Genomic DNA, 11,885 nt, shown 5'->3' on the forward strand with positions numbered 1-11,885 from the left:
AGATAATGAATTCACCAGGCAATACTTCCACCTCTTTTTCTTTGGCTTTTCTCTATATATCTTCTTTGTTCTCTCCTCTCTTTTCACGTAATTCCTCAACTTCATGCCCTTGGCTGAAATAGCCACTTATATCTTCCTAGGTAATATCTTCTTGGTTCAGGGCACCAGACCGCCCTGAAAAGCAGTCTGTCAGTTGTAAATTCTAGGGATAGAGAAACCCACTGGCCCTAAATGGGTCATGTGACTGACCACTCTGGTCCAATTAATGTAGATGAAGTCAAGTTGTAGAAACACAGCTGCCTGGGGTCCAATCCTCTGCATGTATGGAGAGGGGCAATTGTCAGAGGAAGAGGGTTAAAATGGGCCTGGCAGACACACCACCAGTATCCAACTCTAAATGCCTCACACACTCAAAGGAGTGAAAGATAAGACATAAGTGTTCTGCTGGACCCCATATTCAGGAACTGATGGTGAGATGGAAATGTGGAGAGTTGGGGAACCTCCTCAGGATCTTCCAAAACAGGCTACACCTACATTCATATGGCTGGACTGATTCCACCTAGAAATGGCAGGAAGGATAATATTTTATTAAACAAGGGGTAACCTTAGAGACAATGTGTGAAATGTAGCATGTTATGTTACAAACCATGGAGTTCATGGCCATGTAATCCCAGTCTCCATGGACATCCAGGGATATTTTCAGCCCCAAACTCAGTAAGTCTTTGATTTGTTTGTCAGTAAGGTGATAACTCTTACAAGGATTGGTTTAATAATAAATACACCGTGGGTGAACTCCTCAAGGCAAAGCGTGAACAAAGGAACAAGTGTCAGAATGAGTTAATACTATGCTTGGACGGAGTTTCCTTAGGGTTTCCAGATGTTGAAGATGTCTAGCTCACTTTACTAGTTTGTGTCTAGCAATAGCAGAATGTTAATGGCCAGTCCTGTTGATATCTACCTCTCTGCCATGAGGCAACGGAAATGGCAAAAGCTGTGTCACAAAGTAAGTTTACAAGCAGATATAATTTCTGACACTGCATAGATGAACTAAAATTAGCTTTTACAATGTAAAAACTGCCTGGGATTTTCAATTGCTTTGATATTTTAATCTAGATGTGATTAATACACACACACACACACACACACACACACATCGAACTAACTGGGAAAGTAATTACATATGCAAAATTCAGAAACCATCACCAACACAGGTTGTGTGCATTTATTTCAATGCTATTTAAAATATCCTTGAGATTAAGGATGCAAAATGAATCCCTTTCGAGTGCAAAGTTATCTTTTCAGTTCACAGCTAGCCTCCTGCTAATCATTCCCTCCAGATTCGGTAGAAAGGGCTGATCACATTAATAATCAAGATTTGATCAAACAAACCTCCCCCCCAAATCTTCTGAGTCATCAGGTTGTAGCTGGAAAACATGAGACATGAGCTGCAGAGTTCTATGAGTTTAAAAATATCCTTTTTACTTTTAAGCCTGTTCTCTTGAATTTGACTATGGAATTTCAGTGCTCCTCTTCTCATAGCTCGTATCTTTAGAGAGAGAATCACACCTCAAACAGAGGCAATAATACATGTCTACCACAAGGATAAAGCTTTACAGAGAGGGAACACCCAGGAGACACCAGAGATGACATTGGGCAGCTTATACAGTTGGGCCCTTGTTGGTCCTGTGCCTTTTTGCTCTCAGCTCCATTCCTTAGGGAATGACATTCCTCAGATTCTGTTGACTGCCTCTGGCCTTCAGGCAGTTTGGCCAATGGCAGGCATTGATGCAAGACTGAAGGACAAGAGGAGGGCAGAAGCTGCTGTACTTCCTCTTTACTCTCTGCTTCACAGGGTACCTCTGAGATGGTTGTATCTGCTTTGTAGCTTCCTTTCTGCAGGATAGCCCGTCTCTTCCCGACCCCAGTTCCTGCCTGGCAGCTTCCAGCATATAGCCCCAAATACTGGGCTTCGCTAACATATCAAATAACTTACTTGGAAACTTCCTCTCTCCAGTCCTAGGGCTGGGACTAGCTTCCCACTATTTCTAATCTCATGTCCCCTGTATCACTTTTCAGCTTTTTCATCACCTGTGTAACCAACCCTCTATATTAATTCCTCCGTTTGAGACACCTAGAGTAATTGCAGTTTTCTTGTCTGGACCCTAAATGACACACAAAACCAACACACATGCATTCAAAAGTCAAAAGTAACAAAACTGTATGATTAAATGAGTAAATTGAATAGTCCAAAAAGTGTTCACAGAAGGCAGGAATCAGAGAAGCCTAGAGACTGTTTTTCTACGGTTCATCACAGTTCCCAGTGTGACCTTTCTTCTACACCCTGACCTTACAGCTTTAGTGTCTACAAAGAATAGCTTTTCCTCTTAGTATCATCCAGCCAAATTTCTGAGGACTTATCAAGTTATGTCATCCTTGACATAGGATGCTGGTTTCCCTTACTTATGGTCCAGTCAGCCCTGGCCCCAAAGGACTGAACACAACGATAATGCTAGCTGATATGCATTGAACATTAACTCTGGGTAAGGAAACTTTTATCAGTTATCTCATTTATTTTACAACACAACCTCATAAGGTAGGTGCTATTATTATTTCCCTTTTTAAGATAGGAACTTTCAGGCTTAGAAATTAAACATGCTGTCTCTGAACATGGTTGCCTACTGCTGCATCTTCTATGAGGATTGCATCTTCACTGGCCCTGTTCCTCCTAGAAGGCCCAAGGAGGAAAGGTTCTAGTAGATACAGAGAACAGTGAAGGATCCAGAGGAGGGAGCCTGGCTGTGGAAAATCTTGCAAATCAGGTCCAGGAGGAACATTTAAACATTCATTAGATACTCTGTTAAGGGAATGATTTTAATATAAAGCATAATCTTTGTAGTTAGTGGCAACTGATTCAGTTTGGATTTTTTTAAAGAAAGGCCTTGGCCTGCTTCTAGAGGGATCTGAAGACCTTCTCTTCCTTAAAATGAGCAGTATCAATATTGTGTTCAGAGTCTCCACATAAGCACAATTTTTTGAAGCCCATTGATAATTCCTATCGTTAAAAAAAAAAAGGCAGAGTTACCAAATTTAGAAATTGAGTAATCACACCGTCCCAAAGTAAACTCATTACCATCTACCTCCACCTCCATATAAAATGTATAGAAAAACAATTTGGGTTATTTTTACTGGATGCCTAACCACAGCCCAATGCATTCCAGTGATCTTTCCTGCATATCACGTTGAAAAGAGTAAATATGCAATTTTCACACAGAGTGATGGATAATATCATCTTCCTGTACAGATATCTGCTAAGGTTTTTAAAAAAATTTAATTACACCTGTTCAAAGTTAGGACCTCTGGGCTTTTGAATGAGTCAGCAAAAAGCAAAATTGAGCCCACAATCCACAATCCCCTACACACAGATACACACACACACACACACACACACACACACACACACACACACATCCATTTACACAGGTGTATGCACTGATTTGACTCCCTTGTTGGAAGGCAGAAAGTGTAAACCTGTACATCTACCCAGGGATGAGGATCTGATCTGCAGAATGAAGGATGAAATGAAGAATTTAAAAATACGCCCAATGAGAACAGCAACCTCTTATCAACCTTGGCTGTGCAGAGCTACAGATGGTCCAATGAAGTAGATGAAGGAGGAAGTCACGTGGCCACCACTGACATTAAGCTGTTAGAGACCTGCCAGCTCCAGGGGGCAGAGCATTCTTGCAGAAGGATGGAGCTCCAGGTTGGAAAATAGGGAAACACACTTTAATACTTGGTGTATAAGAAAAAAGACAGGAAAACGTACCTTTTCTCCCCCCTGTAAACAGAAAGTCTAATCAAAGTGTCAGGTGTCAATTTGAGCATCTTTGGGTTAGAATTTGAATGCAATAATGTGCCATTTTATACCATGAGGAGGAATTCTGAGAAAGGGAGAAGGTGCATCTGAATCTGGTTTACTTTCAAAATTCAAATTAATTTCCTTAATTTACAAATTTTATGGTGTTGTGAACAGAACACTATTGGAAAATCTAGGCTTACCTGTAACTCTGCAGCCTTGGGAACATTATTTGATTTCAATTTATAAAATGGGCCTATTAACCCTTGCCTTAGAGACAGGGAAAGTTCTCAGTCGTCATGTTCTGGTATACACCAATGTGGCTATACCAAATGTTAAAATATTTAGATATTTTTTCAGGGACTGGTACAGAACTACATCCCTTGACTCATGCCTGATAACTGTCCCCAAACTGCTGTCCTAGACACCCAGATTTATTTCTCAGAATCTCCTGCACTGGACCTAGACCTCTTCAGCAGCTAAGGAGTTGAAGCCTGACCCTGCAGAGAGCCCCTGAGGCCCTGCTCCACTGCCAAGGCCAGTGTGGGCCTTGACTGGTCAGTGGTGCTCATACCAACACTGGTTATCAAGTATTTTGAACACGACCTTCACAGGGTGGTGTGGAAATGGAATGGCATCATGCATCAGGATATGCATTAGAAATCATTCAACTCTCTGCACGTGTTACTGTCCTAGAGAAAAGCTACTTGTTGCACAAGCTCACACTCAAGAGTATCTGCTACATTAGAAGAATAACTTGGACTTTTAACTTCCAACCCAGTGACATCTACGGATAAGGCATTATTCATTTTGTAAAGTCATATAAGACACAATCATAACCTTCAAGAAGGTTATGATTAGTCTAGTCCCGAGACTAATTTGAAGAGAGGACATAGGAGCCAATCTGAAAGAGCTCCCAATGGCCAAAGTTAAAACAACTGAGCAACAAGATAAGGAACAACAGCACTGGATTATAACCCAAAGAGTAACATAAATACTTATGTGTCCATAATGATATGAAAAAAATGAGAAATAAATAACTAAATTAGGGAGAAGAAATACATCTTCCTTACAGAAGAGTCCTAAGTAATATATATTAATATCCCCTTCTCAACTAATACCGCTCCCCTAGATTGTCCACTTTGGAGACTATTTTACTCTAGGATGATGGTTATTTGGGTGCCGTTGAGTATTCAACCTCTCCCTCTTTCACTTCGTCACACACACTTTCTGAGTAGTATTTTGACCTCTCCTGTGGAGGGATTCTCCATTATTTGTAATTGTGGGGCTGGTAGAAAAGGATGGCTATTCCCAGAAGCTACCTCTCGCTGCTGTTTCCTAAAACAGAAACAGAAGAGATCAAACGTTGCCCTCCCCCCCACATATACATGACCTATCTCACACTTTGAATCTCACACGCATGATGCAAAGATGGTGGAAACCATTGGAGGTTGAAAATCTGGTGGTGTCTTGACCGGACCTAAGCTACAGCTCCTGCTGCCAAGCCTCTGAAATGTCCTTGCTTTCTGTTTTCCAAGCCTGTTTTTCTAGCCTGCCTTTAATTCTGTAAGCCCTTGATCTCCTTCCAATTGATTCATTCCCTTTTTACTTAAGATAGCTGCTGTCCATGTCTGTTGTCTGCAACCAAGAAGCTGACAAACAAAGTTTTTATTTGTGTTTATGCACGCAGCTAGCACAGTTGTTCTAAACTTCAGTGTGTCTCAGAATCACTAGGAGTGCTCATTAAAAATGCTCCACTCCCAGAGAGCTCATCTGGTAGGTCTGAAGCGGTGCCCAGGAATCTGATTTGAGTAAGCATTGAAAGCACAATGTTTTTACTTGCTGGTCTCTACTGCAGTGTTTTGAGCACTGTATATGGGATTCACTGACCTATCCTCTTGCCTAATACAGAGCCTGGCTGGCACAGAGTAGGATCACAGGAAAGTACTTTTAGACACAACATTCATCCTCAGTCCCACCAGCACTCCCAGGTGAATGCAAAACCACCTTCACTTTTGACTGCTCCCTCATCTTAATGGTAGACAGTATAACCTCAGAATTTAAAGCCTACTATGTAATTTTTAGGTTATGATAGCCACATAATAGCCACATAAATAAAGGTAAAATGAAACAGGTGAAATTAAATTTAATGATCTATTTGTTTAATCCAATATATCTAAATTATTACCATTTCAAGATGTAATCAATAGAAAACCTTTATTAACGAGATACTTTACTTTCTCTTCTCTACGGCAGTGTGTGTTTTCCACTTTCAGCATATCTCAACTCAGATCTCAACTCAGGTCTCAATAGCCATGTGACAAGTGGCTGCCAATTGGACAGCACAGCCCTATATACGTATACCTCTCTTAGGTATATGTAGAACACATTAGTTCATTAAAAGCTCTGAGAAAGTCTATCTTAAGATTCTATCCTAAGAAGACCTACTTAACTTTCCTTATCTCATTATTTCTCAAACCCATCTAACCATGGAGCACACACACACACACACACACACACAGACACACACACACACCTGGAACACCTATTTAAATCCTACAGAATTAGTCCTTCCGAAAACATTTGTTATAAAAAATATATGTATATGTATAACTGAATCACTTTGCTGTATACCTGAAACTAACACAACATTGTAAATCAACTATAGTGCAATATAAAATAAAATTTTTTTTTAAATTAAAAAAACACTTTCTTTTGACCATTCCAAAAAGAAATCACTACTTAGATATAAACCTATGCAGTAGAATCTAGATAACATGGTGAGGGTGTGCATATGAGGAAATGTATGTATGAGGGTGTACATGTGGTGTCTAAGAGTATTTGTGAGTTTATATGGGTGAGAGCGTGCGTGTTGTGTTGTGAGAGTGTGTATGCTTGCTGAAAATTGTCAAAAGAATTTTTTAAGAGTAAAACTGAAATGCATTATTTTTTCTGTCATGATAGTTTCTAAGGTAAAATGTTATTTAATCTCTTTATTTCCTCATGAAAGTTACATTCTTTAGATGAATATTTTTAATTTTTAGTATATTTTTTCTTAACTCTTAAAGATGAACCAAAGAACAACTGCTTGGGGGAAGGAGGAATTGTAGCATGACTTTCTTTCTGATTTTTGTAGTTGGAGTAAAATTAATATAGTTAAGGTTGGCAGGAGAAATTTCAGGAGTTACACATTTGACAAAAATAATAGTTAAGAAGCATATACTGAAATTCCTTATATTTAATGGTTAGAATGATACAGTATCTTTAAGAACTGGGTTTCAGTCAAATGTTCCTTCTTATTTTTAATATTTAAACAAAAAAAACCCCAAAGTGCTACCACTTCTCAGACAAATCCTGAATCATCTTCCCAAATGCAGAACGTTACGAACTCAACTGTTTTTTTATTACATAGAGTTAGGAATATACTCCCCCCCAAAATATGATGAAGCAACTCCCAGGGGAAGGAAGGACTTTGAGTATCCCATGTGGAGTATGTCCTTAGCTCAGTACATATGATGGGAATGTGGCTAGGCAGGTCCCTGAGATGTTCATTAGTGCTAATGGGAGGGTTGTGGCCAAGGCATGTAATAAGTGTGCAGCTTTGGAAGTGTCGGATTATTCGGAGAGGACAGCTAGGATCTGAGTGATCAACACCTTTAGCATTTGTCGTTTGGGGACCTCTTCTTTTTCAGAGAGTGTCCTCCTGTCGTTTTTAGTTGGTCTTCACATCACTTTTTTTTTTTTTTTTTTTTTTTTGCGGTACGCGGGCCTCTCACTGTTGTGGCCTCTCCCGTTGCGGAACACAGGCTCCGGATGCTCAGGCTCAGCGGCCATGGCTCATGGGCCCAGCCACTCCGCAGCATGTGGGATCTTCCCGGACCAGGGCACGAACCCATGTCCCCTGCATCGGCAGGTGGACTCTCAACCACTGGGCCACCAGGGAAGCCCTTCACATCACTTTTTTGAAAGCATAATACTTTTCCAGAGATGGATAAAATGGTAGATTATTTTACTATAATTACCAGACTGGCCAAAAGAACTGAAAGTTCTCGAGTCTTTTCCTTATTCCTTTCAGATTCAGGAGGTAGGTTTGGAAACAATATGTGGTGTCATTAAGGAACCAATAGCAGAGTCATTTGGACTTTGCTTTAGAAAGTCGATGACAAAGACGACTCTCTGCCAAGTACCTTGATTGATCTCTAGAGTCTAGATTTGGTGGAGACCGCTGCTGGCAACACGAGGTTGGACCAAATGACACATATGATGGGACACAAAAGTACACATTAAGCCAAGTGTTCATGTTCCGATACTGCCTCATGACTCATGATGTGACCTTGAATAACTTCTCTAACACAGCTGCCCTAATGGGTAACATGGTAACAAATTCATCCTTCAGAGTATTGAAGCTCTGTGAATTAGTATATATAAGCCAAAGCTAGAATTGTCCTGGTGCTGTTCATTACTCAGATATTCAGATTTGGAAGCAGGGAAAGACACTCCATCCCACCACATATTTAATAACACGACAGAGAATCTTAAGCACTTTGTAAGTACCTCCAACCACGATGACTGTTTAGAGTCTTATGTGTTTTGACAGTTCTGTCAATGATCTTAGCCTTTAATGGGGATCAACTACAACAGATATGTCTAAATGGCCAATGGTTGGCCCTCGATGGAACAAAGAATGCTTTTCAATAACCTAAGTGATTTGGCCTGTGTAGTTCTGTAGACATGATAACACAAATGAATTCAAAATAGGAAGATCCTTACATCGTGAGTTTGAGGAAAACAGCAACTAGAGACTGAAACTGTATTATCTAACATTGGAAATAAGTCTGTTTCTTTGATGGCATAGCATATGAAGCAACAAATTTTAGGGGCTCTTTTGTGCAAACATCTTTCTTTGAAGTAAAGGGAACTGCTCATTTTTTGTTTGTTGGATGGATGTGTGTGTGTGTGTGTGTGTGTGTCTGTGTTTGCAGTGTACACTGATTGAGTTTGCTTATGCTACAACTCTGCTATAAAAACCTGGAGGTCAAGAACTGTGTTTTTAATACCCACTACAAAGGAATAAGTATTTAGAGGGTGCTTTTTTTTTTCAAACATAGACTTTTTTTAATTTATTTTTTTATACAGCAGGTTCTTATTAGTTATCCATTTTATACATATTAGTGTATATATGCGCTTATTAATTGTTTTTGTTGTTAGTGCAGTAACTAATTGTAGCTTTTAATGTAATTACTGATTAGAACAGCTTTGAGCCATTGAACAGAAATATGTTGGATCAGTGCTCTGGAGTCCTGGGCAAATACTTAGGAGGGTTCCTATCAGTGTCTTCCTGGATCTTGATTCTGAGTTCTTCCTCTCACCTCACTGCCCAAATTCAGGCTAACAAAGTTCCTATCCCTCTCTCCCCATCCAGCCCTGGCCAGTGGCCATGATGAGTCTGTTGGGGGGCAGACACCAGCAACCTAGTCTGTCTGCTACTGCCTACAGTCTGGCCTGGTCCACACTGTAATTCCTCACTCTTCCTTTGTGACTCCATGGTCACACCTGTGATTTCAGGTATCTAGTTCCACAGGCCATTCTGAAACCCACTCAGCTCTCTTCATTTGCCAAGGTGGGGTGTGCTGACCATGGGAATGTGAACCACAGACCTCCAAGTGCAGGGAGAATTATTGACTAAGTCTCAGCTGCTATGTCTGACGTGCATCACTGTGCTTGGGCTAAGGCCACGCTTCCAGTGGCCAGGGACTGACTGTGGACGGATACTGAGGTAGGCCCATTCCTAGAGGGCACAGAGCTCCTCTGATGGGTGACTTTGGCTTGAGAACTCTTGATGGCCTTGCCAAAGTTTCCTTAGAACTGCACTTAGAACTTTTCTCTCTTTTTCGTTGGGAACACATTTGCAATGAGGTAGGGGAGAGGGTTACCCAGCCTCTCCATTTTCTCTCACAGCCATTTCCCCTAATCAATATTGTAGAGTTAATCCTGTGTTAGCATTTGTTTCTGAAAGGACCCAAACTAACATATTGAAGCTGGACTTTTATATGAGGAATGGCAAATTGTATACAGGGATATCAATCCTATGAGGAATTCTGAAACTGGAACAGCCCTTCAGAGTTGTCCCACTGCCCCAGTGGTATGGCTCTTAGAGCCCTGTGTTGAGAAGGATTCTGAAGTTACAGGGTTTAGGCAAATGTGCTGCCACTCCTCCTTTCTGTGCCCATGACAGACATTGCTAATTGATCATACCTATGTATGGAATAGAGCAGTGCTGAGTTAGCAATCAGCCATCAGCACAAGCGCTTACAGACGCCAGGCACTTGTCATTATGTTTCAGACCTGCCTGCAGAACCTAAGTGTGAAAGTGTTGTATCATGATGGTTTGATTTTAGGAAGTTCAGTCTTTTTTTTTTTTTTTTTTTTTTTTTAATTTTATTTATTTATTTATTTTTGTCTGTGTTTGGTCTTCATTTCTGTGCGAGGGATTTCTCTAGTTGCGGCGAGCAGGGGCCAGTCTTCATCGCGGTGCGCGGGCCTCTCACTGTCGCGGCCTCTCTTGTTGCGGAGCACAGGCTCCAGACGCGCAGGCTCAGTAGTAGTGGCTCACGGGCCTAGTTGCTCCGCGGCATGTGGGATCTTCCCAGACCAGGGCTCGAACCTGTGTCCCCTGCATTGGCAGGCAGATTCTCAACCACTGCGCCATCAGGGAAGCCCAGGAAGTTCAGTCTTTTATCAGGATTCCTTTGTCAAGGTTTTCTAGCAACTCCCAGGGAATGCTTGCATGTTCCATGAGTCTGTGCTGGTTGATGCATGCCATCTCCATCAGTCATCCAGCTCTGCATCTTTGCACTCCCCATTTGCCACTATCACGATGGAGCAGGCCATTTTCTACCACTTCTAACTTTTTTATTAAATAACTTAAAATTTTTTTTTATTATTATAAATGCTTTATGTATTTATTTTTTTAACACAGAGGAAGCTTGGTGGTGAATATGTAGCCATTTGATGTTTTTATGACTAAGAGTTAAAGCTCAGGCTCTCTTTCTTATAGAATGTAAATGTGCACCAACACATGTATATGTAATTGTTATCAAAATTAAGCTTAGTCACTAAAAGAAGATTCGCTATCTGAACTTTCTTCTGTATTTATTTCACCTTCACCATCAGGCACTGGACCATCTGGCCTCTCAAGAAAACCTGGGTCTAGTCCTTCCGATATCATTTTGCTTCTTATTGCTGTCACTGGAACACCCACTTGAACCATTTTGAGATATCTGGCATATCTTGGATCCTTGACTACAGTTAAGATATTTCCTGGTGTTACTTCACTTTCCTGTGTCCAGAGTCTTGTAAAGTGCTGTGATTGCTCTGAAGTGGTTTCACAATGTGCTTCATTTGTGATCCTAGTGACACTTATAGGAGATACTTCAAATGTGACATCATCTAGCCCTGGGATGGATGTCAACTTTGCATCTAAAATATTGAGAGTTGTTTCAATTTGCTGGATACAAAGAGAAAGGTCTGCCAATTTCTCCTCACAAACTGTAGAGAAGTGGTTGAGGAACAATACAGTGTGCACCACAAATTGGTTTAGAAATGCCACCATTCTTTTCTGTTGAATAGCTGGCACCTTAGTCAGGTCTATGCCTGACCCCATGAGAGAAAGCCCATCCTCATCCATCTCCTCAGCGGGCGGGGGACCCCATAAATTTTGTATTTAGTGAACACATGCACATAACCTTAAAAGTCTAACATAAGGGCTTCCCTGGTGGCGCAGTGGTTGAGAGTCCGCCTGCCGATGCAGGGGACACGGGTTCGTGCCCTGGTCTGGGAGGATCCCACATGCCGCGGAGTGGCTAGGCCCGTGAGCCATGGCCGCTGAGCCTGCGCGTTCGGAGCCTGTGCTCTGCAACGGGAGAGGCCACAACAGTGAGAGGCCCACGTACCGCAAAAAAAAAAAAAAAAAAAAGGCTAACATAGGCAGTCCTTAAAGGTTTATCATTTTAAAAGTTATTCCTTGCAC

At 41.2% G+C, this 11,885-nt stretch overlaps 1 protein-coding gene across 1 annotated transcript; it reads right to left on the reverse strand.

Annotated features, from left to right (window-relative positions):
* Positions 1–10,964: 10,964 nt before the first annotated feature.
* LOC307059391 (WASH complex subunit 3-like) lies at positions 10,965–11,543 on the reverse strand (the record flags this gene model as incomplete). The annotated part of the gene is made up of 1 exon (XM_079713327.1): positions 10,965–11,543. One exon carries the CDS (start codon positions 11,541–11,543, stop codon positions 10,965–10,967), a length of 579 nt encoding a protein of 192 aa, XP_079569453.1.
* Between the last annotated feature and the right edge of the window lie 342 nt (positions 11,544–11,885).

This window comes from Hyperoodon ampullatus (genome assembly GCF_949752795.1).
Source record: "Hyperoodon ampullatus genome assembly, chromosome: 10".
Classification (NCBI taxonomy): Eukaryota; Metazoa; Chordata; class Mammalia; order Artiodactyla; family Ziphiidae; genus Hyperoodon; species Hyperoodon ampullatus.